Raw genomic sequence first — 27,727 nt, forward strand, 5'->3', positions numbered from 1 at the left:
CACACTCCCCAATGACCACAAGATCTGCCGTCCAATGGCGCACAAAACGTATGTTTTAGTGGAGATGTGCTGGATGAGTTTCTCCAACTGCCCCCCACTTTAGTGAATCTCACCCTGATTTTGGGAAACCTTAAGCTAATCAAAGGGTTCTGAGTTACTGGGGCGGGGGGTGGGTGTAGGGCTGTGCTACACAAAATTACATTTATAGCACGTTGGCTTTTGGCTAGTGATTCCATTGCCCTAAGTGTTGCCAAGTTAATACTGGTAGCGGCTGTTTTGGCTACCCCAGAGTTAGTCCCTTGCTGCCTCCCCTCTCTGCCTTTTACAACTAATCCAGAACAGGGCTGCAAGACTTGTCCTTGGCCTCCAGCCCTGGGATCGTGTCTCAGCCCAGAAATCCCTTCATTGGCTCCCAGTGTGGATGAAAGGATTGAATTTAAAATGCTCTGCATTGTACACAAGGATTTCAGAGTCCTGGGTCCAAAATACCTTTACTATCCCTCTGTAAATATCTCCCCTCTCGAGCCCTTCAATTTTCTACTTCTAACTCCCTCAGGGCCAGTCTTTTTGCAAAGAAACGAGCTGGGGGTATATCTGTCTTCAGCTGGTGCCTCCCTTTGGAACAGCCTCCTGGCCACCTAGAAACTTGAGAAACGATTTCCTGTTCCAGAAGCACCAAGACCTTCCTCTTTGCCTCCACCCCCTTTCTACCTGTTTCTTCTCTTGGCATCATGCACCTCCACCGTCCTGCACTGCCTCCAGGCCTCCCCCTCCCACTTTTCTTCTGCACTTATCAGATTTACCTTATCTGACTAACTTTCAACTGCTGGTTGCTTTACCATGATTTATCGCACATATTTATTGTATTTAATCTTTCTCTACACTTTACACTCCCTCCTCCCCATCTTAAATGTCACTAAGCCTAGTACGATCGCTGTTTCTTTGTTCTCCCTTGTAACCCTCCCTTTTTGCCTGGTCGCGCTCTGAAACACTTGTGTACGAGCGCAATATAAATAAAATATTTCATTTCAAAGCGCTTTGTACCTATAGTGCAGGAATTGCTGTTTGGATATTTCTGTGCTGATTGCTACATGCTTCACCTATAGCAGCGTTAAATCAAATGGGATGTTTTGCCCCTCACTATTTGTCTTTTGAAGTGAGGATCAAAAAGCAGAGGAAGCGATGTCCTTGATTGTTTCCTTGTTGCAACACTAGAATCTTATCAGACTTGCCACCCTTTTCTCCAATTTTAATGTTCTTCGCCATGTTTTAATCTTTCTTCGGACATGTGCCACACTTCGGCGCATTTAATTCTTCCCTCAAGCATGAGCATAAACAAGCATATGCCCATAGCGTTCTGCATCTCTCCTGATGACTTAAAACCTTGGCGACAAACATTTTAACATTGTTTGCATTTGCTGGATTAAACCATCAATCTTAATGGCTCCTGACTGCCAATACTTGCCTCCAATTCTATCCTGCAACTGCACTCTATAATCGTATAGCCATCATCGCTCCTAGGTTCAATACTTCAGGTGTTACTGCACTTTCACTGAGTGACTCGTACGTGCAGCAAACTCGATCGACATGCTCTCCTTAACATCCATTGACTTATCTTTTTGCCAAATTAACCTTTAACACCTTTCTGCAAAAAAAGGAAAATGCTGCTAGTTTTTTTATCGTGCTTAAGCTCCAAATGGCGCTTGCCAACCCCTTCTCACACAATAGCATGATTAATATAATACTGATGGATTTTCAAGCCCAGTCTTGAGGGGGGGGCCTCCGAGAGACCACCATAGTTGATGACCAGATTGACACTTGGGTTTCTCCAAATTTATCAGGGTCAGGCAGACTTTGGGGGCTCTGTGGGTGGTCTAGCTCAGGTATTCCTGCACAAGGCACTCAAGGAGTTAACCTGAGGGGGTTACTGGCCAGGACACCATCACTACCATGCAAGGGAGTTGGGATGTGGACTTCATGCCTGTGCATGTTATGTTATGCCTTGTTATGGCAGCAGGGGGTAGATTACACAAGTATGCATGTCCCGAATGCCAATCCTTAGTGACACCCTCTAGTGTACTGAGAATAGCTGTGACCATGTCTGCTGTTGCTCAGGGGTTCATGGACCATTGGTGCAGTGCCTGTTCTGCTTCAGGATTCTGTATGCTGAGCTCTGAGGATCATCCACAGGACGTGCCCTGTGACGTTCTCGCCCCTTAACTCTAGATCAGAGACAGTTTAAATCCAGAAAGGGCCTCTTTATGCATGTAGGGTAAATTGAGCCGCAGCGCTCCCAACTAGGGACTGCATCTGATGCACATGATGTGCCTTTCCACAAGGTTGAATCAGACCACATGATGGTACTGGTATGCTTGCCAGCAGGCTTCTTGTACTGGCGTCAGGACTAGTTGGTCCCAGTAGTTTAGAGTGCTAGCACAGACAGGCGCCCCTTTTTAAACTTTACATGATTCCATTGTTAGCCTGAACCGTCTTCTGGTCTATGCATACGTTGTCCAACTTGTTGTTCTCAAACTGTTATTCGTCACATTGGACCGTGCATCATTTTTGGGAAATGTTATCCTTCCATCACCTCAAGCAAACGTTCGCTGACCCTCAGATTTGTAATGCTGCATGTGTACTGCTGCTTTGCAGCATCTTCCCTGCCCACCCCCAAAAAGTCACTAATCTTTTGTCTAGACTATGCTAATGTTCAGTACTTCCAACACCCTACATTGTAACGTACAAAACGAATTCATAGCCCCACAGCAATACTACTCCTACATGTAGAAACTCACTACTGGCTTGCATGTGGCTTCAGGTTTGATGCTGATCACTTTGTGGTTCTTCAAGTAGACATGAGGCAAAGCTCAGCAAGTCATGCACAAAGCTTTCAACGTGCCTACCCCCAAAAGCTGTAGGCTGAACAAAAAACGTATTATTCCGTTGGAGGGGGGGGTGGTGTCTACAAGAGCCATGTGAGGCATGTTCTGAAAGAGCTGTGATCCGGAATCTGATCCTTGCCAAAAGTGCATACCTGCATGCACATATGCTGAGAACTCATGTGCCCGCTTATGAATACAGTGCACATGTCCTGCAATCCTGGAGCCTGTAAGATGCAAGAGGATGGCGCTGCGAACATCGTTGAGGTTGCATATTCTAGGGCGGTGACCCCAAAATGGCGGACAGGAGGCACAAAGGTGCCTGCCAACAGTGAGAGGATAGTGACTGAACTGCAGTGGAGATATTCGGACGTGGGGTGCAGTGCATTGGAGCCTCTGCGCCACACGCTGGGGCGTTGACTAGCTGAACTTGGGGGCGAAAGAGTGGAAGCATACAGGGGAGTGCCAAAGTCAGATTGCCCCCGAGGTTATGCTGCAGCAGGACATGGCTGCCTACTGATACCAGAGTGGTTGCAGGACCAGACACGCTGTGCGGGGGAGACCCCACAGGGTTTTCACAGCCCCGGCGCTCACGCTGCATAATCTTGCAACATTGTGGCAAGCAGCGGAGCGAAGAGGCAGACGCGCGTGGAGCCCTGTGAAGGAGAATATCGGGACACCCGAGGGGCATGGGGGAAAAGGACGGCCAGATAGCTTCCTTGCTGAGGAGCCATGGTGGGCACAGCAAGCGGGTGCACCTGCGGCGGAGCAACCAGGCAGGGGGCATTAGCACCAAACAGTGCGGCAAGGCCCTGGCAGACCGGAAAGGCGCACGCCCCATCTAAGCGCCGCATCTGGCCCTAGAACACACGCCTGAGGTACCCAAGGCAGGTGGCGCGGCAGGCACATCCCGGGGAGCCTGCAACTACACACAAAGGCGGCCTGCCCGGAGGAGGCTGGCTGCGGATATACGGCCCAGTGGACCCTGACAGTACCATATAGCAGGGCAACTGGCACAGCACAAGGCCAGAGGAGCGCACGCACAACCAGGCCCAAACGTTGACCAGGGGCCCCGAAAACGCATGAAAGCCGGTGCCAGCCGGCAGAATTGCCCGGTGTGCGGTAATTGGGCTATGTGCTGGAATTGACTGGCATCGGCAGGAATATGCCCTCATGATGATGGGCCACATGTGGAAGACACAGGTGCCAGGTGATGACGGCACCCTCTAGCCCATGCAAGAGGCGTAAGAGTGGAGGCGTGGGGCGCACCCAAGCGGACAACACCGCAGAACACCACACAAATAAGCAGGCTGCACCCACGACCGAACTGCATTCACGGCTGCAGAACGCAGAGCCCACGACACCCAGAAAGGCCAGTAACATTAACATTTGTGGTGGAACGGGTGCATAGGGCCCTGACGAGGAAGCCACCACCAGGAGCACCCCTGTCCCCACCCCCGGGTCTGTAATTGCCAAGATTTTGAACTATTGAGACCGTGAAATCCTAGAGCATTTCCGGAAGGGAGGAACGATACAAAGGGCATCGGCAAACAAAACAGCATACCCAGATTACAACCTGCAGGTACAACACTGAGGCATGAACTTCGGTGCAGTGAAAAGATTGCGAGAAGCAGGTTACAAGTACATGTTGATCTACCCTGCGAAACTGAAAGTGTTCCACAAAAACAGCAGTGTTTTTCTTTCGATACTCCGGAGGATGCGACAGAATGGCTGGCTACGCAGAGCTGAAACCCCATCCACTAAACACCCCCACAAATAGACCAGTTGGGTTACCATTAGATCGGTGACACCCTGCTTGGGTTCCTGATCTCTGCATTCCGAGGCAGGACCAAACGCGGGGGAACCTGAGATCCAGGGGTGGAGCTGGGCACCAGTTGGACGGGGAGGTTATGCAGTGTACAATAGTTGGGGGGGGGGGGTTGGGGAGTTTATGTTGAAAGAGGGAGGGATACAAGCACAAATTCATGCCAAACTAGACTGGTGGGGAAACCTGGGGGGAGGGGGAGAACCATGCATGGCAACGGGAAGCCTTAGAATAGTATTTGGAACGTGAGGGGCTTCAACAGCTATCTGAAGAGGAATAAAGTGATGTACTTCAGAAGGCTGAAAGTGGACATAGTATTACTGCAGGAAACCCACCTTACTAAGGAGAAACTAGAAGTGGTTAAAGTGGAGAGGGGCCACCACGGGAGCGACGTATTCTGCTAATGCAAGGTGGGTTGTCACGTGGGTGGCACCCCATGTACTGTTTCAGTTGCTTCAGACCCAGATGGAAGAATGATAGTGGTGCGTGGGATGTTGGTAAACAGAATTGAGCATTATAAACGCATATGCCCCTAACCAAGACACGGCGGCCTACTTTAGGGCCCTATACGGTCAAATTAGCCCCCTACTGGGCGGTGCGTTTTTATGGGGAGGGGATTCAACTGTACATTACACCCCAAAATGGATAGGTCGTCTAGTAAACTAGACAGACGCACCCCAGCTGCAAAAGCATTACAGGCCCTGCAGAGATTTTGGATTGGAGGATATCTGGAGACAGCTACACCCGGAAGACGGGCACTATTCACACTACACGGCCCCACACAATCTGTACATGAGATTGGATTGTTTGTTGCCTCGGAGTTGGTAGGGGAAATGACTGGTTTGGAATACAAGGCCAGAATGCTATCGGACCACTCCCCCATGGTCTTGGAGTGGAGGCACCAGCCCCCTAGAGCGAGAATCCCATCTTGGAAGCTCAGAGCTGAGGCCCTGCAGGACTCTGTATTCCGCGTGGACCTAAGGGAGGCGATTGAGAACTTTGAGTGTGCAGGTAGTATTAAACAGAGGAACGGGGGGACCTGGACATCCCAATCACATTAGAAGAATTCCACCCCCCTTGCTGCTTGTTGTTCTAAATGAGCGCTTGATGGAGGGAGGCTGCCGGAGTCCCTGAGGGAGGCGTTGATTATTCCGCTACTGAAACCAGGCAAGCCAAGCACGGATTGCAGGTCATATAGACCCCTATCTATGGTCAACCAAGATAGCAAAATCCTCACAGCAACACTGGCAAACGGGTTACTGGCAAACTTATACACCCCGATCAAACAGGCTACGTTCCAGGCAGGAATATAACCGACAATTTTAGGAGACTCCGCCACATTATTGAAACAGACCCCTGCGAAATGGTAAGTCTTGTTGGATGCCATGAAGGCCTTTGACTCGGTGAAGTGGCCGTGGTTGATGGCGGCCTTGAAAGAATATGGGATGGGGCCGGGGTACCTGAGGTGGGTCAAAAATGTATATAGCTCCCCAATCGCCAGTTGGAACTTGCGCAATCATCTCAGACAAATGGCAACTTAGTAGGGGCACTAGACAGGGCTTCTCCTGGTCGCCCATGCTGTACATCCTCACTCTAGAACCATTGGCAATCTGCCTCAAACAGTATGGGGGGGATAGGGATCCTCACAAAGGGAGGATCGCACCTGATATTGTACACCAATGACATACTGCTGTACTTGCACTTCCGAGAAAAAAACGATGTCCTGGAGGTGATTGAACGCTATGCCACCCTCTTGGGCATAGCGCTAAATCCAAAGAAATCAATCATGTTCCCTTTGGGGAGATACAGGTGGGCCCCGCAGGGGAACCTACTGGTTTTGCTGATACCCTGGCAGCCCAGGACATTATGATACTTGGGAATTGACATTTCTCCAGCATTGGATCTTTCATGGATTCACATGCTTACAATATTCCCTGTCGACAGACTGGGAACCCTCGGTAGCTTATAAAGATGTTTCCCATAGGAAAACTTTCGTGTCCGATCTACGTCGTTTTGGGTCATGCAAGCACGCCCCGCTAGGCCGTAGTGGTATAAATGCCCCGCCCCCGCAGCTCCCTTCAGATTTTCAACCGTCTAGTGGGAGCACCTTGTGTAGTCTATTTGGTTAGGTTGTGCTGTTGTAGTTTTTCTCCTGATGTCGGGGGGGGGGAAAGCGCTTTTCCGCCCGTGCGGATTGAAGGTGTATGATGGGGACAGACATGGACTGCATATTCTGTCTACACCCTTATCATTCGGCTGACAAGTGCAACATATGTTAAGGGCTTCTCCCAGAAGACTCTTGAAGATCGGAGTTGCAGACTTGTGCATGGTTGAACGACGGAGCGGGCGATACCTGCCTTCGGAGGTGGGCTCCACGCGCAGCGCGGCCCCAGTGTCAATCTTCAGAGACCCCGCACCGCTCAGTGTCGTCGGAACCCCCGGTGAAGAAATCAGACCGCCGGGGAGAGAATCATCGGAAGGCCATTCCAAGGACTCTTGAAGGCATCTTCATCCTCCTCTTCAGCGAGTAAAGACAAAAAAGAAAAATTTAAATCCTCCTCGGGCAATCGTCCTAGATCGGCCTCGAAACGCAGGTCGGGTTCGGAAAAGGTGGGAACACCGCATAAGCCTGCACCACCACCACCACCGTCGACTACTTCTCTGCCGCTGACGCAGTTGACCTCAACCGTTCCTGGACCGTTGACGACAACTATGTCGATGACAGAGCCGACTATCGCTTCGACGGAGATCCCATCCCGCAAGAGGCCTGGCGTCCAAAGGTATACGACCCAATGTTGCCGGAAACGCTTCTATAGCAAGAGGCCTTGTCGGTGTCCTTGGGAGAAGAGGATGCAAGAATAGCTGGCCCTGCAGACCTGGGTTTACAAGTTACCAAGCCTCTCAGGGAGCATTCTGGGCTCTACCTCTCCGTTCAATCCGCACTCACTTTTGTCATTGGAAGTCTTGTCCACACTGCAAACATTGCTGAAGACACTGGACGACAGACTACCTCGAGCAACTCTGGCCAGGTCGGCCATCGACCCGTCTCGTCGACCACCGCCTTCAACCCCTGCGGCAGTGCTGCCGGGTGCAAACCTCTCGGCCCCACGCCGCAAGGAAGGGAAAGTGATGATTCGGACTTGGACAGCAGAGCCTCATCAGTTGTCTCCCTTTCCCCCTCCAGGGATCCAACCTGGGAGTCCGAAGCAGACTTGGAAAGCCCGAGGAGCCCAGCTCAGCTGTCTCCCCCAGACGATATTGGGTCATTTCACACCATGATGGCCAGGGCTTGTACGGAATTCGGGCTGGCCCAAGAAGAAACAGAATTTTCTTTTTGACCACATGGTCGGTGTTTTCAGTGCCCATCCTGGATCATGTTTGGAAGGAAGGGCTACAGACCATGCGCCACCCATTCTCAGAACCAGCGATAGTTGTCTAGAGAAAAAAAGTAAGGCCCCGGACTCTACTCCCAAGTGCCTTTCCTCCCAACCAACTCCTCAGAGTGATGTCAGACAGGACGCTTTTTTCGGCAAAAAAGTGCTGTCGGATGGTGCTACCACAGTGAGTGGCCAATTCTCTAGCCATAGTTGCCAGATACGACAGATGTGGCACCGGCTGGCTCCTATACTGGAGCACCTTCCGGATGAACATCGCAAAGCGGCTATGTTGCTGGTCAGGGAAGGTGAAGAGGCTTCCAATCATGCCATAAACATCGCAGTAGACCTCACGGAGTCGGGGTTTAAGCAGGTGAATAACAGTGTGCTTCTCCGGCAGGCATGGCTAAAATGTACCAACTTCCGACCAGAGGTGCAGTACAAGGTACTGGATATGCCTTTAAGGAGACCTCCTCTTCGGCGAGAAGGTGGACGAAGCCCCGAATGGCATGAAAGAGGACTCGGACACGGCGCCTTCCTTGGGGGCCCTCCAGTGGTCGGAGTTACCGTTTCGTCCCTGCGACGAGGGTGACTACGGATACTGTCGAGGAAGGCGACTGAGGGCCTCAGGACAAGTGCCCTAACCCTGCTCCTACACCCAAGCCGGTCTCTGCGCCTCAACAGCTGCCTAGAGACCTTTAAATGGACATTCTCTCCACCCTTCATAATCTAGTTTCTGAGATTGACTAGGATGTTGGCGGCGGTGCTGCCCGCTCCGCTGACGGGGGAACCACCATCCAAGAGGAAGAGGCATATGCTGCCTCCTTGCCACACTACTCACCCGTGGGGGGCAGCGCAGGAGGCAGACACAGCAACGACTGGCATGAACGACAGCAGGATGGGGAACCTCCCATCACCTCTACCCAGATCCACCAGACGAGATAGGATCGTTGATGTGATCTCCAGAGCATCGAGCTCTTCCAGCTCGCACCGAGTAGGCTTTTTATACCTGCGAGGCAAAGAGGAAGACCATGGATGGCTTTTGGGATGGACTGGCGCTCATGAAGAACCCTTCTACAGCCCCATCGAAGATTGTGCTTGCATGCCCAGCCGTCTCCAGACTCTGTAGTTTCTGTGTTTGCCAAAGTCGAGCTCTGTCTTCGAAAGCACCACCTCTCCTAACAAGGGGAAACTGAGTTATCTACTCTGCAGTGCTGGCCATCAATGTCGCCAACACCCTCGCTATCTTAGCGCGCTACGAGAAGCGTTGCATATTCTACAAGAGGGTGAGGTGGTGTCGGACCATGCCATCACGGTGTTTGCCTTTGCTGCCGTGGCTGGCTCAAGACTGTGGATGAGTCTTTACGTAAACTATTGTGGATTCCCTAGAACGAGATTATTGGTTGCAACAAATTTTCCTACCTTAATTTGTTATGGTAATGGAGTCTTCTTTTTTTAGCCTCATAAATGAGGCCGATGTTTGTTATGGCTTGCTGACCAACCTGTTAAAGAGGAAATAGGTCAGGAGAATCTGTTGTAACAAAAGTTCGGCGTCCTGTTGGCTTGCTTTCAGGGTTAGCTGAGCTGGTGGTAAAAAATGTTTAGGGATGTTAGGGAGAATTTTCATTTTAGTGCTAAATTCCACCACCTTAGACCCCCAGCTCTTTTTCTGGACTTTATGACTTAATTTGAACCTTGGAGTGAGTCCTTTTTCTCACTCATGTATTTTGATGATTTGGGTTGTTTCTTTGTTTTTGGATTCTGACACTCCATAGGCATCTACTTTTTGTATGGTGACACCATCCGTGCATTGACAGAGAAATCCGTTATTTCTCTTATGGTTTACATAACTTTTTTCTTTTGGGAACTACTGTTCCCAAGAATAGAGAAGTGAAATTACCACCTTTGTAGGTCGAGCGCACCCAGCGCTCCCAATCTTATGTGGAGTGCGGGAAGGAACTTAGTAGCCCCTTTAACATTTGTTGTTCTCACTACTTTATATGGTTGGTGGCAGTGGGTTATTTCCTACCATTGTCAACAGCTGCAGTATAGCACCCATGGGGGACCATTTTCTGTTTGCAAGGTCGTTCTTGTGTTTTACTCTGTGCGCCAAACCAGGTTTGAGCGCTTTGTTGTTTTTGCCTTTGGTGCGTGCTCCAGTGTGTGGAAGTACAAGAAATGAGGGAGGTTCCCGAAACTCCCCTGCCCTTTGTCTTTAGGAATGCCTGAATGCACACAGTCCTGATTGGCTGGCATGAATGGGAGAAACGTGCTTAAAGGGTGGGGGTTTTGGGGCTTGAGACAGTACCACTGGGTAGAACAAACCGAAGAAACCTTGAATGAAGCTTGCTGCTTCCTCCTAGACCATTGAACTGCCTTGTGAAGACCTGCTGCTGTGCTGAAACCTTTTTTTCTGATCGACAAGTTCCGGAAGGGATGACTTCTTCCCTTGGGTTAGTGGGATCAAATAACTCCTCGGGAAGTCCTTCCCCCAACTGGCTGTACTTTGCTGCTGCAGGAACTGAGTGGCAGGGGTCGAGAAATCCGTAGTAGTGCCATGTCTGTAAGCCAGCCAAAAGCTCCAGGAGTCTCCCCAGGACCCCACTGAAGCAGGATGACCAGAGCTCTAGTCTCCTCACCAGAGTGCAAGACACCAGGAGTGAAGGAAGCCCAACCTAGATCCACGGTGATGTTTTACCGACCGGCAAAACCACAAAGTGCCGGTGATCCAAAGAGTCAACAGCTGCCGCCGACCTTTGAATTGCTGCCGCAGAATCCCCAGACGTCCCTATTGTCGGACTGAGGCCCAGGAACACAAGATCAGAATCCCTGCAACCAGGCAGGAGACGGCTGAATCGTCTTCTAACCAAAGGTACTGTCGGTTGCTTGCTCTTGACTTGTAATAGCTGCTTTTCTAGAGGTACCAGCTTGAGGCCCTACAGTGATTTTTATCAACAAACTAAATTTTTGCAAGACCTATCTAAGGTGCCTCGGCTCCACAGACTAGGATTGACTCCTGTATGACTGTTCTGGTGTCTGAATACTGGCACCTCCGTACCTGTTTCCCTCCCTGTGGCTGTTCACTAATCGTTTCTTTTGGTTTCCCCACTACCAAATCTCTCTCCTTTTCTGCCTAGGAGAACCGGAGGGATCTACTGCCACGGTGGCCAAGTGAAAGCTGAATATTTAAAATATTGGTTTAACTTTTCACTTTTTTCCATCCTGATTACTGTGCTGGTCTCCACCTGGCCTCACTCACTTTTTAACCCTGTCTGGCCCTTATTTCATTTCTATGCTTCGAAGCTCTGCATACTCGAATGCTGCTCTCTAACCATGCCTATCACTATCATGTGAGCTGGCTTTGTAGGGCATGTCACCCTTCAAATCACTCCTTTCAGCATACAAGAAAGCTCCACACTGGTATGATGTACAAATATACACTTGGTTAGGCCACACACAATAGTACTTATATTCCCCACCCCATCATAAATGGCTACACAGAACCAAATGGAGCACTTTAGATAAATAGTAAGTCGCAGTAAAGGTCTGACTCAACCTAAAATGTAGGCCTCGTACAAGGTGGTAGGCACTATACATGTTAATGGTAAAATCAATAGACAATATTACACACAGTAATGATTATATTTAGGGTCCAAAGGTGGTATACTGAACATGTATGCATATATAGTATACATCTTGTGCCAGGAGGGCAAGTCCATGATACATAGTACCCCAGTGGCTACGAGAAGGGTACTTTGGGCTTTTAATGCAGTAAATGGGCTTGCACCCCATGTGAAGCAAAACGAAATGTTAGCTCCCACCAGCCTGCCCCTTAAAATCAATGTAGGGTGATAAAAACACCATGGGGCAGAAATGGGGTATATTTATAACGCGCCTGTACACCAGTTTTTCTGAGGCACCCCTTGGATCTCTGCACCTTATGGGTGGCCCAATAGGAAGGGATGTAGCGGCAGGTTACCTTCAGGAGGGGGGAGGGTGCAAAGAGTGCAGGGTTCCTGTAAAACGAGCGCAGTACGCCCCAGAATGGCATTCTGCCACACCAGACTTCTTGAACTCTAGGCAAAAATAGGCTTTTTCCAGCCTATCCACTCTCAAAAGCAGTCTATCCTCAGCAGGGTAAGCCTCCCTAATCCCACCAGTGCCTAGATGAGATTTGGAAGTTGAGTATTTTCGTCCCCTTGAAGTTGGGAGTAAAACTTTTGAATAGTCTATCCTGTTTTTCAGGGGAGTGAACATTTACACCAGTAATCTTTGTACCTTAGTTCATGTAAATTAAAAAATGCATTTTATCTTCTCGTGGCACCCTTCTGCTGGTACCACTCCGATGAAGCTGTATGGGGGGAAGCAAAGCCTTGTTTTATTTGCAGTCCCTACTTTTTATAATCCGAGGAGTTGGTTGTGGCCAAGTCTGCACCCACAGGGATCACAACCTGCTCACTGCCATTTGTAAAGCTGCTTAAAAGGATGGCTCGGTCCACTTGTGGGTGTCTTTTATTTTTATTTATTTTCTCCTCTTCAAAGACTCAAAATGTGCAGGAACCAGTTTCCTAATGTTGGACTAGTTAATGGGTTTTGTGCATTAACAGGTCTGGCTGCCACCAAAACCTATGAATTGCTGTTAATTTACATGAGTAGAGTACACCACGTAGTTCCGAACTAGACATGGGTTTGCTAAGCAGAGGGCATAAAAGGCAGTGAACCATATAGTGGCATTCATTAGCAAGGCTTGCATTACATATGCTGGCTGGACTGAAAGTATTGCTTGTGCACATGGCTAAAAGTAAATGTCCACCTGCCCCCTGTGTCCTGGATATTAAATTGGTATAAGGAAATACTTTACACGTAAACAATATTGTCTAACTTTTTTCTTCTTCTTCCAGCTGGTGCTCCGAGACCAACCCCAAGAGTTCAATCAGAGAGGTTTGATTTCCTGGATGTTGAAAGATCCTTTGACGATCCTTTACGCAGTCCGCGTGATGTTCCTCTACGTAGTCCTCGTGATAGTACTGGGAGCTGGAGGGAAGATTCTCGAAGAGATCCATTTACTGGACCTTCAATGCGCGACTTTGAAAGTGACTCTTCTTTAAGGAGTCCATTTGACACTTTCTCTGAACACAGAAGATCAAGCCCTCCACCAGTAACTAAGGATTACTTTACAGAAGAGTTGATTCGGGCAAAATTTGAACGTGATATAGATCTCCCTAGGTCTCGTGATGCCTCATATTCTCACGAGCCTGAGTTTCGTGAACCCCTTGCACCGCCACGTCGTGATTACAGCCCACGCAGGTCACCACCACGTGAATTTGTCCCCCCTCCAGTGTTTGATGAATTTCGCCCTCGTGGTCCGAGGGAAGAATTTGGTGCTTTGGAACCCGAGAGGTTTGATCACCCAGGGCTTGTTGAGCATGAATTTAGACCTCCAAGGGAGCGAGTAGGGAGACCTGGGCCTATGCGAGGGCGTGGTGCAGCATTTCCCACACGTGGTCGTGTGCTCCGCCCGTCTAGAGAAATTATCCCTGCACGTGGGGGAAAAATCATCCCAAGGGGACGTGGGGCAATTGGGCGGGGTGGTATCCTAGGTGCCACAAGAGGGAGGGGAGCATTATCCAGTGATAGAAAATCTACCCGACCACCAATAAAAGAGCCTGTCATTGATCTGAATGATAACTCCAGCATATTCCATAAACTTGGTAATCAGCTTGTTCTGTGGGCTGGGTTTGATTCGATCCGAATGGGCAATGAGTACATGGGTGAACAGAGGTTGTTATTTCAGCGTGACACTGAAGCTTGCTCTAAAGCAGTTACATCCTTCAAGTGTTTTCTCACACAAACCTACCGAGATTACTGTTTTTTCTTGGCCAAGGATTTACAGCACCCAGCCATGAAGAGTCCCAGAATAGACAATGATCTGTTAAATTTGTTGGTAGACAAGAATGCTGTTAAAACCAAGAACTGTTTCTTTGAAATCATAAAGCCTTTTGATGGAAGCGTGAGGAAGCTGCAGACTGGTATCTTGAAAAGCATTATTCCTCTGCTTATGGCTTGCAATACCTATGAAATGAGGCAAAAGTCTGGGTATGATGGAGCCGACATGTCAAATGCCTTTGAAAAAAACATTTCTTTGTGTAGGCAGGCTCTTGTGCTTCTTGGACAGACCTATGCCCTAGCAACATCAATCAGGCAAGAAAGAATTTTGGAGTCTATGGGCATCCAAGGAATGGCTCCAAATCCCAGCGACCACCCAAATCTGAAGGATTCATTTCTCTTTGGGAAAGAATATATGTCACACTTGAAGTCCTGGTTGTCAAAAAGTGGTTGTGCTATCCAGATGGCCTCTGTACCAGAAAAGGAGGAAAAGGTTACAGAAAGTAAAAAGATTAAAAAGGAAGACAAAGGTAATTTGGTTCTGATCTCCCTTAAACATTTCCTAAATGGACTGCTTTGGGTTGTCTTCATTCCTAGTATAAGCTTTGTCCCCACTTTATTTTGCCATGATTCCATTTGTATTGACTGCTTTAATGTCACTACTTGTACTTCTCTGAAAATTCTGATTGGTGTTTGACGACCAGAGGATTTTAGCTTGCGCACATGCTCCACTTGCATCTTTCCTCTTCTGCCTTTGACACTGTCAACCATGCCATCCTACTCAACCATCTGTGATAACCTGGGGTAACACCATTCAGGCCCTGGCTTGGCTGACACGTTTCCTCTCCGACCCTCTCGGGTCCAACTTGGGTCCTTCCTCTCGGCCATCTCTACCTGTGGTGTTCCCCAGGGGTCTAACTTCTCTCCCTGGCTGTTCAACCAATACCTGGCACTTGCCCACTTCATTGCCGCTCTTACCCAACTTTCAGTGCTATGTGGACGACTCGGCTCCTCTTCAGGCTCCTTTCTGCCACCTTCTCTGATCTGTCCGCTATCGAGGTGTGGAGTGCCCCCAACGCGCTCTGCCTTAATGCCAGTAAGACCGAGATTCTCCTGATCGGCACACCAGCTCCCTCCTTTACTGTTGCTCTCTGGCCAGCCTCTCTTGACCCTCTTCCACCTGTGAGGCTAAAAACCTCGGTCATCGACTCCACTTTCTCCTTCTCCCCTCACATCCGACTTCTCTTAAGTCACACTACCAGCTGCACCTCCTCAGAGGTATTCTTCCTTTCCTCTCCTTCCACAGAAGCTCACTGTCTCCAGAGCTCTGTCCTCTCTAGGCTGGACTACTGCAACAGCCTTTCTAAATCTGCCTGTTTCTACTCTCTGCAACTCGTCCAGAACAGGTCTGCAAGACTTGTCCTTGGCCTCAAGCCCAGGGATTGTATCTCTCCAGGCCTGAAATCTCTGCACTGGCTCCCAGTGGCTGTGAGGATTAAGTTCAAAACTCTCTGCATTGTCCACAAGGCCTTCTGTGGCCTCAATACCTTCAACTATCTCTTCTTAAATATCTTCCTCCTTGAACTATTCTCGCCTCCAATTCCCTCAGGGTCAGTCGCTTCTCCAAGCAACGAGTTGGTGGTAGAACTTTCTTTGGCTGGAACCGCCACCCTGAAAGGAGAACATCTCCGGTTCTGGATGCACCTAAAGACCGTCCTCTTTGCTTCTGCTTTCTCTCCTTCTCTCCCTTGCTGAACTCCCGATTGAAACTGCACTGGTCACCTGGCTACCCTCTGATCTGTCTCAGGCCACCCTCCCCCGCCAGCTGCACACTTGCACTGCCTCCCGGGCAACCCCTGCACTTCGGGGGGCTGTTTATGTATCCTACAGTCCCCACCAGCTCTTGACACCTGTTGTCTGCACTTAATCCTGCACTTGCCACAAGATGGCCACACTTAACTATTTTATTCTTTACTGTTGATCCTTTGTATTACATTGCCCTACCCCCACCCCTCCGCACTTACCCTTTCCCCCCTCCCCTGCAATTGCGTGATCTCAATGTCACTTGGCCTAGTAAGATTGTTGTCTTTGTCTTCCGTCTGTTACCACCCCTTGCTTCGTCGCGCCTTAACGTGTATAGGCGCGTTACAAATGCTGTATATCATACGCATCTTTCGTGTTTTTCCAGACCAAAAAGGTGCAGACCCTAAAATTGTTGAGACCATCGATTTGCTTGCCGAACATTCCATTAACAAGTTCAAAGGAAAAAAAGATGAAAAGCTGCCAGAATTTTGGTAAGTTTATCCAAAATAACTCTGCAGTACTTGCAAGTTTTGTTCTTAAGCAGTTGCGTCTCGAGAGATTAGGATGAGATACAAATGTCAGTGGTATTCAAAATTAGATTAGGATGGGATAAATGTTTCATACTGAGCCCACCCCTTGAGTAAGAGGTTTCCAAGCCGGGGGGGGAGGGGATCATTGTGGGCTGTTACTGCCATGTCCCCACCCTCCAAACATCCTGGTTGGGGCATGAAAACTATTCGCACTCAGGGGTGCGAATGGCTTTTTCAACTCAGGAGATGCACGCTGCTTGCACAGTCACATCTCCCAAGGGTAAGGGGATGAAGAAAGGATGGCTGCTGCCATAGTTAAAAGGCGCCAAGACCCTTTACATTTTGTATGGCTGAGGCCAGGATCGGAAGCCGCGCGGGGACCTGCGCTCAAAGCTCCGGTCTCGCAGGTATTGAAGGGGGGGGGGCTTTGTTTGGTTCTGGGGGTGGGGGAGAAGCTCCCTGTTGCCTCCCCACATCAGAAAAATGGCGCCACTTGGGAAGGGTAGGTTGAACAGGCAGAAAATGTGTATTTTGTTTCTGGGCCCAAATCCCATGCTCTTTAACATATAAGCAGATGTCTATTAAACGGCCATCTCAATCCCTTTTTAGAGTCTGGGACGCCCTAGTCCTAAAACCACTGGTTTGAGTTAAGCAAGTTGAGTAGGTTGAAGACAACGTTATACATAAAATGAATGGACACCCTATAATGTTCAACGGTTGTCAAAAGGCCTCAGGTTCCAAAGCATTTTGTGTACTGCGAGTTCATTGATAACACTTTAGCATGTTGCTGTTGCTTTAAATCAATTGGGTTCATGACTTGTCCCTTCGCATCTCACTTTTGTCTCTAGAGTACCTTCAAAGTACAACCCACTGCACCCTGAATTTCTAGCCACACTTGAATCTTGCAACTAAAAATGTTTGTCCATGTTTCGAACAGGTTCCTGTTTGATGAGAGTAGCCCGGAATACCGATATTACCGGATCAAGCTTTTAGAGACACAGAAGTTACGTATTGTTGCGAAAGAAAAACGAATACAGACCAATAAACCCAAGGCTGAAGAGGTGGCAGCAGAATCATTACAAGCTATAGAGTTTTCACGGAGAGTACGGGAAATGAAGACCAAACTCTTCAAGAAAGTAGCACTTGCAAAACGCCGGAGGCTTCAGAGAGCAACTGGCCCAGTCGAAACAGCCAAGGTTTCAGAGTCGCCTCCCCCATTGGATGTGAAGGGATTGGAAGGTGGGCCATTAATGAGTATGTCGGTTACATGTGTTCTCACAAGCATTATGCTTTTTCCGATCAACTTGTTTTTATCTGCGCTTAGAGATCAGCATGCATACTAAACGTTAGTGTCGGCTATCTAGACTATGGACAAGCACAAACTTTCTGCATTGCTGGCAACTTTTCATTTCATGACAAGCAACAGCCAGGCCGTATAATATACAATTTACTTTGGAAAACATTTCTTACTAGGGTTACATCGGTATCCGAATTGTTTATTAACTTATGGCAGTTCTTATGAAGTGATTTTGCGTTGGAACAATTTAGCGGGTTAATTTTGTTCAGACAAGTCTCTTGTAATATTGATCACCAGCAGAGGGTTAAATAGTTGAAACAAAATGGGCCCTGGGTTTTTTCTTTATCATTGCTAATGGAATTTAATAATTCCATGTTTTATTGCTAGTTTACCACTAATATTTTGAATAGCTGTCAGTAAAGTCATGAGGAACTTGAAATACTTGTGAACTGTAATCTTATCATTTTGATGTTGGCTAATGTTGAAATGGGGAACCGGGCCAAAACCGATGGGCTTGACATTGACTAGGCAGAATGAAGGACTTTGTAGACAGCCATAAAAAACAGTTTAACTTATCGCTTCACCAGTCTGGAATGCAAGTGCTTGGATAATGTCACCAGTTCACCGACTTGTCAGCCTACAATTTTCAGCCCACATTTTGTAAACTGGTATGAATATTTACAAGCAAATGAGCTGCAAGTAGTCCCCTTCGTTCTAAGCTACCTTACCAACGGAATTTTTGGGAGAATGTTTTATTTAGCCACAAGGGTTGGTTTGTATTTATGCACCACTGGTCTGTAAAAATTGACTGCCATGTATAGCTACTGCTTCATGTCTCAAGGGTTTGATCTGCAACCAGAGACCTGGACTTGGCCAGAGTATAGATGTCCCGAAATAAGCATGTTCTTTCAGAGAATGCTTGAATGGTAGTTTCCACAGTCCTTTAATCGGAATTCCAGAACAAATTATTTATTATTAAATCCAGTACTTGGGTTGCTAGACAATATTACGCTTTCCTAATCCAAATTCTCTAGTAGGCCTGCTACAAATTACCCAGCAGAGTGTTTCTCAATGGCACTTGTCAATTGAAATGGGCTGAAAAACAAAATGGTACATATGCATTCTAATCTGTCTCGGATACTGCAAAATACCATCTAGCATCATTAACTTTGTTAGCAAGTGGCTGCATGTTTGTTACACTGCTTTAAAATATTGTACAACCGTTTTCCAGTATTAACTTTACTTTCAATGTGAACAAGCAACATTTTGGCACAACTGACCGTTCAATTTTTTTGGTTCAGTTGATGCCAAAACCAAGGATACAGCAGAGAAACTGGCAAAATTTGTTGCTCAAATGGGGCCTGAAGTTGAACAGTTTAGCAAGGAGAACAGCGAGAGCAATCCCGAGTTTTGGTGAGTACTTTGTGCAGTGTGGACACAAACCCAATCCTGTGTGGAAATTGTGGCATTTAATTGTGGCTCTTCATGGACTACTGTATGCTTTGAAATATTTTTAGGTTCTTAAAACAGAAAGAAAGTTCAGCATACAAATATTATCAGACAAAGGTCGCAGAATTCAGAAAAACTGATGCAAAAGAGAAACAAACTGAGAAACAAGCTGAGAAGAAGACAGAAGCCAAAGTAGAAACTCAAACAGAAGTGCAAGAAGAGACACCAGAGGCTGAAAGTGCAGACACAGAAATGGAATGTGATACTTCCTCTGAGGCAGTCGTCCAAGATGGTGCTACAAAGAAAGTGCCTGCTCGTACTCTCCCTCGCAAACGAGTCACTGCCCTTAAAGTTGGCATGCTTCCTGCCAAGAGAGTGTGTCATGTCGAAGATCCCAAAGGTGGGTGTGCTGTGCAACTCTATAACCACTATACGTTTGTATGACATGATTTATATCCTTAACCCGTAACAACTTGTATTAGCTCTTGCATACTTTTATTGAAATCTGCTATCTTCTAGAGCACTTGCCAAGTGTGAACTGCTTAATCTGCCCTCTAATAGTCCCACTCCAGCTGTTGCTTTTGCTGGTGATTCTTGCTTGTGATTTAGTATGCTTGTCATGTCTGCAGTAATTTAGCAAGCTACTCTTGGCACTGAATGTCTCAAATTCTCTGGGATATTTTTAGTTAAAATACTTAACCCTGTTCATTTTTTGTATTTTCAGTCCATGATCCTGTTCGGATTGCATATGAGAGGCCGAAGGGGAGGCCGGCTCAGAAGAAGGTATTTAAGTGGCCTAAACATTTAATGGAAACTAGTGGAGGGGCAGGTTTAACATTTCCAGAAGCCGGTCAGTTCTGCCTTACACGTTCAACCTAAATAGCATGAAATTGCTTTCATGTCATCCCTCATGCCACCCAATGATATTCTGCTTGGAGCATTAGAGCACACTAATCGTAATGGTCTTGGAACATGGTGTTTATCCCATGTGTCAAGTAGGTTAATGGTTCAGTTCCTGCTTACTAGTTCCTGCTTACTAGTTCCTGCTTACTGTGTGATGCGCCTTATCAAAGCACTAGTCAATCACACTTGTTAGATTACTAATTTGCTCTATTGATGCGCACACCAGTCCAAACTAATGTTCTAGACAACCTCTTCGGGTCATTTGGTCAGACCTATAATTTTATTAAATTGTTTGGTTGCAGGAATGTGTCGTATAACTATTTTAATGCTAAAGTTGTAAGTAATGTAGACATGTATTTTGTTTCTCAAATGTAGAAGCCGGAGAAGAAAGATTTGGAGTTTGCCAGCAAGAAGCTAACTGACAAGAATGTGGGCTTTCAGATGCTTAGTAAAATGGGCTGGAAAGAAGGGGAAGGCCTTGGATCTGAAGGAGCTGGAATCAAAGACCCTGTCAAAGTGTATGTTTTTGTCAGCCTCTTAATGGTCTAATCTGTATTTCTGGATATTCTGTTTCGATTGGGTGTCCTCAGAATGTCCATTGCCTTTTGACCTATTGCTTAGATCTGACATGTTAATGTTAAAGGATATTTGTACCGCGCACTATCACCACCGGAGTGGTCCCCTGGTACTCTGGCAGCTCTGAAAGAGGGGAGATTGAGTTAGTGGGAGGAAGCAGGAAAAGTGTAAGAGCAGTGATGTGCTGTTGGCGGCCTCAGCCTGGTGGGTCGGTTGGCTGGGCCTGGGGTGTTTGCGGCCGGGAGTCGTGTACTGTTCAAGCCTGTGTTTTTGTGATTTGTTGTGCTGTAGGTTTTTGTTGTGTTTGGTTTGGAGTTTGAGGGGTGTATGCAGAAGGGGAAATTGTTAGTAGGGTTGGTTAGTTTGCGTCTCCTGAATAAGTGTAGGGTGTACCTTGATAACAGCATCAGAGTGCAGGTAATCTGCTAGTGTAGAAACTGTTTAGACTAGTAGGGCTGGGATAAGACATTTGCAAGATCATTGTTTGGAAACATTGCATACCATTACATATTGGTCCGTAAGGCATAACCTGCATTGGTGTGTTTGTGGCAATAGCATTTCATTGCAAAAACATAACGTTGGTCCAAGCAGACTAATATCCGACCTACGATTCACATGTTTTAGGAGGCCACCATAGTTGATGAACCAGGGAGCTCAGAGGTCAATCAAAACTTAAGTCTCGAGAGTGAGTGGTTTTAGGGGCGGGGGGTGTCGCACAATTTAGACTGTTTATTGTTTAGGCCTTACCAACAGTCACCATTAGGTTCACTACTTAATCAAGCAAAGCAGGTAAGTTGGATGGATGTGGTTAATGATGGGAACCAAATCCAAAGGGCAATAACCTAACTTGAAAAGTCCACACCTTACGGTAAATGGGGCTTTGTACCATAAAGTCGCAGGGTACAACTGTATTTACCAGTAGCAGCTCTCTTTAGAGAGGATGTAATGGGCTTGTGGTTTTTAGTTTCAATTTACCAAAGGAAAGTTCTCTTACAGACCCAACGCTACCCCATGGACAGATACCTAACTCGGGTTTGACGACCAAAGTTGAGTGCAATGGTACCTGTTCCCAATGTTATCCTGTGGAGTATGGGGGTAGGCACACTGCTTGCATGTATGGGGCTTGATCTTCCTCTGTTAATTCCAGTTAGGTGCCCTGGGGTTGAGGATTCTTCTGGTCAGCTGGTAATGCAAGATGCCACACCTGTTAAAGAAATGCAGAATAAGTGCAGGCCTTCTTTGGATACTTCACTGGATGGAGTTCTTGCGACACTAAGTTGCAGGTTGCAGTCACAGCAGTTGTTCCAGGACAGATTCTCATGAAGGCAGGAATCTGTCCACTGGGCAGTTGGGGACACTTCCGCAGGCTCTTGAGGGCTAGGTATTGAGACTAGATCAAGCAGAGAAGCAGGGCTTCACCGGGCCAGATAGGCAGGGGTGCCTCGCCACTTCAGGAAGTCTTTGGATCTTTAGATTGCTCTCCTTTGAAGGATTCTTGGCTTCAGCGTTGATCTGAAGAATTGGTGCAGAGGTTCTCCTTTATCTGATTTGAGCTGGAAGCTAGTCCAAGCCTGACAACTGGTAAATATCTGCACCATTCAAACAGCCTGTAGTGGTCCAATCAAGCACAACTACTGCTTTCACGTCTGCCCCAGAAGCAACTTTATAGCACCAGGAATGTCGATTGGGGCTGGATAGTCCCAGCCCACTTACTGGGCCACACAAAGGCTTGGTAGCTTGCAAAAGCAGCAGCTTTCCTTGGCAAGTGCTTGACATTATAAGGTGTTTCCTGACCTGCAAGGGCAGTAAGAAGGCGGAACTACTACAAAGCGCAACACGCAAAAATCTTATGGCGCTACCCACTTTTAGTTGCATACCTGCTAAACTCAAATTTGTGAAGCAAAAATAATGCAAAAATGTGCACTGCTGCCAGCAGCTTGTCATCAAGCACATACATAAAGTGAGCTAAAAAACCTATGTAAAAAGTATACAAAAGTTTCCCCACTACATTGTATGATGCTTTGCAATGTTTCCCTGGACTGGTATGAAATTTGTTTTCACCATAACGTGAGCAAAAAAAGCTGATGGTTTCTCTTCAGGCGTCAGGGTAAAAAGAATGCGTTTCCATGCGAACTGTGGAGGGAAAGTCACAAATCGTTCTAACAGTTTATATCCTTGCAACAATAGGACACTGGAAAACCTGCACTAGCTCTTGTAGTACTATCACAGGCTCTGCTGCTAAGCTTTCAAAAGCTGATCCTCTAAAAAATGCCAGACCTCCAATCAAAATGCCTGATTAGCTTTTCCACTGGAGTTCAATCAACCGTAGGCCTTTATGATCCTGTTTGTTGGCAAATATGGCTACTAGTGTGCTTCTAATGCCAATCATTTCATTTTATAAATGCAAAACGGGAGCTCAAATTTCTGATGTTTGTCAATCTGCTTAGCATCACATGCTGTGCATAGTCAGCCATCCAGTGGTAACTGGGTATTGCATCTTGTCTTTCGAGCATCGAAAGGGGACGTCAACATGGGCGTGCCTGTAACACTATCCCTATGATGTGTAGTGTGCCCAAGATCCCTCATGCGTCGAGGTCCCTCAGATTTTTCTTTCCGCCCGGGGAACTGGTCGCCCTTATGCGGAGTTCGTAAAGAACATTGTGATTGTTCAACAACCTTTGGTCGATTTTATTCTATAGAAATATATAATATCGTCCCTTGTCTCGGCGGCTGTTCGAGTTTCTGCCGAAGACCTGTGCTATTCGATGGAAGGTGATCCTGTCGGCGCTGCCGACCATGTGGCCGGGCCTTTGCCGGCCTATACAGTAGGGAGAGTGGGGTCAAGGTGGACATTTCTCTTTAAACTGAAAATGCCTTTCCCTTTCTTCCTGGCAGCAGGCATCCCCTGCCCAGAAGAAAGCAGAGCGGTCTTATAAGATCTTTGAGGGTGCCCCTCCCGCGGGGGCCCAACATATAAGGCTTAGCACAGCAAGTCCACTGCCTCCAGGAGCGCTGTTGTGACGGGCTCCTCGGTGGCCAGGGAGAGTTCAGCGTCTCCAGCACCTTCGACCACAAGCCAGCGCTCAGGTTCTTCAAAGAGGAAGTTGGACCATCCGGGCAAGCTTTTGGAAAAGACCCAAGCTGGACCGACTGAAGGCCAACGGGCACTGGGGTCACGACCCTCCACCTGGAAGGCCTTGATCAAGACCATGAAGGCCCAGGTACATTAGACAAAGACCCACACTTGCATCGAAGTAGAGGCGGGCATCCCTCGTGAAGGCTGCTGGGGCGGATTTGCAGGGCACAGGCCCTAAGGTGAGGGTATCCCTGCCTGCCAGGAGCGAGTCCTCTTTCCAGCCCATCGGAGACTCCGGAGAAGGTGATGCCCATCATGTCACCGAAAGGCTCCCCTGGTCGCCGAGAGGGGGGTCGACGGTAGTCCTCAGGGGCATGGGCATTTCCTCAGAGCTCACCAGCCTCCCTGTCCTCCAGGAGATGCGTGGAGCAGGCCCTATGGCGGGATGATCCCGACAAGGGCAACAACAAAGGTGGCGGCGACGAGGAGACCGGGGGACGAGGGCGGTGACGACGGAGCAAATCAGCCTAAGCCGCAAACAGCCGGTACCCGTTACCTCCACCAGGGATATCTCAGTGGACATTCTTGTGGCGCTGCATACCTTGTGCTCGGAAATCGGAACAAGGGTGCCTCTTGCGCCAGCGGCCCCACCTGCAGTGCCGAGGCCATCGGAGGAACCACCACCCAAGAAGAGTTCACTGCCCTTTCACCCCTTGCCTCCCCCACCGAGGGATGACACGGAACTGGACAGAGCAACAACTGGCACAAACAGCGGCCTGGATCTCCTGTCTCCACTTGCCAGATCTTCAGCACCTGCCATGATCTCCAGGGCCTCAGAGCTGTTCCAGCTCGTCCCAGAGAAGTGTTTCCTTTACCAGCGCAGGGAGGTGAAGAGTAAGACCATACTTTCGATGTTGTTGGATGACATTTGGGATGAGAGCTTGTCCCTCATGAAGAACCATTCTTCGGCACCGGCGAAGAGGGATCACTACAAGAAGAGTGCCGGATTCTGCCCCCAAGTGTTAACATTCCCAGCCGTCTCCAGACTGCTTTCGGCGGTGGCCAAGAAGTCTTTGGGGTCATACTCGTCGGCAGCCTCCCCCAACCCCTGGACGGTGATGGGAAGTTGGAATGCTATGGGGCGAGAGTTATCTCGGCGGCAACTACCATCAAGGCCGCTAACTGCCTCACCATTGTGTTGCGTTATGACAGGGAACTTTGGTTCAAGATGGCCCCCCTCCTGGACTTGTTCCTGACAAGCGAGCAGAGGCATTGGAGATTCTACAGGAAGGCAAGGTGGCTTCTGGCCACGCCATTTCAGTGGCCTCTGACCTTGCCGATGCAGGATTCCGCCAGATGGGCAACAGTGTTTACCTTTGGTGAGGCTGGCTGAGGGCCACAAATTTCCGCTAGGATGTTTAGGCAAAGGTGTTGGACATGCCCTTCGACAATTTGTTTGGAAAGACTGGACGAGTCTCTCCAGTCCAACAAAGTGGACACTGTTCATGCCCTGGGTACGCTTCAGCAACAGCGGCCGTCCTTTCGGACTTCTGGAGGGAAATTCTAAAGTTCCCCTAAAGGATTTGGGGGAGGTGTCTCTTCCTACCGTCAGCCATTCCGCTCATCGGCCCTGGAGACATGCAGGGGCCACGCCAAGTCTGGAGGTGGACGTTGTTGTTGCCAAGGCCCCCAAGGTGGTGCTTCGACATTGAACCGGCTGTGGAGTCAGGCCCCCACCCGTGCATCCTGGTGGGCAACCGGCTGGCGAGCTTCATCAGCGTGTGGAAGACCATCTCCACTGACTGTTGGGTGCCGTGCTGGACGCTCCCGCCCATGGTCACACCCTGGAGTTCCAAATAAAGTGTCCAAGATGCCACCAGGGGCCCGTCAGGAAAACCACATCATCCCGCTGGAGGTACGGGCCATGTTAAAGGGGGCAATCGTGCTCGTCCCGAAGAAGCTCCGGTGTACTCATTAGTTCCTCGTCAGAAAGACCACCGGTGGTTGGAGGCCCATTCTGGACCTCTGCTGTCTGAAAAAGTACATAAAATAGATGGTGGCCCTTTAGCATGTGCTAGGACAGCTGGAAGAGGGATTATCTTTGGTCGCTGGACTTGGAAGATGCCTATTCACATCCCATACACGAGGGACACCGCGTACCTAAGCTTTATGGCTCAAGAACAAAATTACCAGTTAAAGGCCCTTCCCTTCGGGTTGAAGTCGGCGCCACAAGTGTTCAAGTGCCTGGCTCTGGTGGCGGCACAGCAAGTCTACAGTCTGGCTCATCCGGGTGAACTCTAAGGGACATACCATCGACCACATGACTAAGACGTTTCTCTAAACTTTGCAAAGGCCTGCTCGACTCCATCGCAGGACGCGTTGTTTCTGGGAGCCTGACTCAAGTGTCGTGCCTGGCATCTGTCTGAAGAAAGGATCGCGGTCATCTTGGGCAAGGTACCAGGGCTGTTGGCCATGAAGGTCACAAAGGTAAGATCCATCAAGTCCCTACTCTGCATGATGTCCTGCATTTACCTCATTTGGATGTGCAGGCTGCGGATGCGTCCGCTGCAGGAGTTTCTCTACGCCCTCTGTACACAAGTGGAGGGGAGCTTCGAGGACAAGATCACGATATCCAGTCATTGCATTGAATGCCAAAAGCATCGCCAAAAATCCATTAAAAGCATCAAATACATTTTTTTCAAAGCTACATTTTATTTTAATTATAATGGGTTTTAAGGAATCAAAAAACAGGGGTTGGGAGCATTAAAAAAACTAGAGAAGGGCATTCAATGCTGCTTTTTCATTGCATTTTTTAGATGCCAAGGCATTCAATGCTTTGGCATTCGATGCAATCACTATAAACCCAAGATCACACTCTACGAGAGTTTCCGTCGAGCGATAAGGTGGTGGGAGTGTGCGCATCTTTCCGCAGGAGCGGATTTCCAGATCCCACCTCATCAGGAGACTGTCACACAGGCGCCTCCCTGACAGGATGGGGAGTGCATTCCAGAAGTCTTCATGCAAGAGGCCTGTGGCTGCTGGGGGTGAAGTTGTTGCACATCAACGTGTTAGTGCTGCGGGCAGTGTTTTTCTAGCAGGAGTGAAGAACACAATCGCCGACTAAGCCAGGAGCTGCACTCTTGCCACGAGTGGGCACTTCGGCAGGACCAAGTGTATCACCTGTTCCGCAGATGGGGCAATCCCCAGATCTGTTTGAGATGGTGACTAACACACAAGTGCAGGAGGCTTGCCAGCAAGTTTCCCCAGCTGGGGAGCATGGGGATGCATTCTCTATACCCTAGGACGGCCTGTTTCATTATGCGTTCCCACCATTGCTGCTTCAACTAGTAATCAACTCAGACGGTCCCAGTGCAGGATGATCCTTGTCGCATAGGCGTGGCTGAGACGGATATGGTACCTGGACCTTCTGGACATGTCAGCGTCCCCTCCAGTCAAGCTTCTGGCTGACATAGTGAAGGTGAGATTCTGCACCACGACCCAGGATCGCTGAACCTGAATGCCTGGCTCCTGCAGCATCTGTTTGGGGGCTACGATCTTCCAGCGGATTGTAAGTAGGTGCTCGCCAAGGCCAGAGCTTCATGTACTCTCAAATGCTATGGGCACAAGTGGAAGAGGTTTGCCGTTTGGTGCCGTACTCGGATCGACCCTCTACGAGTCACTGCTCTGCAGGTGCTTCATTTGTTGCTGGCCAAGGCAGGACTGGCCCATGCTTCCATCAAGGTCCATCTGGCGACTGTCCTGCTACACCAGATCTCCTGGATGATAATACTTATGGTCGCATCGTTTGGTCAAGGAGTTCGTCAAAGGACTATTTCGCTCGTTCCCGCCGGTGAAGGCTCTGTCCCCAGCGTGGGAGCTCAATGTGTTTACTAGGCTCATGGGTCTACTGTTTGAGCCTATGCATTCGGCCGCACTGACATTTTTGTCATGGAAAACAGTTTCTTATGGCCATCACCTCTGCACGATAAGGGGAGAGATCCAGGCCCTCTCGTAAACCACCTTACTTGACATTCCACGAGACTAGGGTGGTGTTGCCTGTATTCCTGTCGCCGGCTGAGAGGACTTTGCACTTGCTGGATATGGCTAGAGCGCTGAAATTCTGTGTGGA

At 48.6% G+C, this 27,727-nt stretch overlaps 1 protein-coding gene across 2 annotated transcripts in view; it reads left to right on the forward strand.

Annotated features, from left to right (window-relative positions):
• The window catches only part of LOC138570686 (SURP and G-patch domain-containing protein 2-like), a 45,739-nt gene that overhangs the window by 10,484 nt on the left and 7,528 nt on the right, over positions 1-27,727 (forward strand). The window contains exons 3-9 of one of the 2 annotated variants that reach the window (XM_069649139.1): positions 12,980-14,494; positions 16,153-16,258; positions 17,235-17,536; positions 18,896-19,007; positions 19,112-19,443; positions 19,768-19,826; positions 20,322-20,464. In XM_069649139.1, coding sequence (XP_069505240.1) covers positions 12,980-14,494; positions 16,153-16,258; positions 17,235-17,536; positions 18,896-19,007; positions 19,112-19,443; positions 19,768-19,826; positions 20,322-20,464 — 2,569 coding nt within the window. Of the gene's footprint in view, positions 1-12,979; positions 14,495-16,152; positions 16,259-17,234; positions 17,552-18,895; positions 19,008-19,111; positions 19,444-19,767; positions 19,827-20,321; positions 20,465-27,727 lie in introns of both variants that reach the window. The other variant, XM_069649138.1, reaches the window with a different exon arrangement.

Source organism: Ambystoma mexicanum, chromosome 1p (assembly GCF_040938575.1).
Source record: "Ambystoma mexicanum isolate Mex_15411 chromosome 1p, UKY_AmexF1_1, whole genome shotgun sequence".
In the NCBI taxonomy this organism is placed as follows: Eukaryota; Metazoa; Chordata; class Amphibia; order Caudata; family Ambystomatidae; genus Ambystoma; species Ambystoma mexicanum.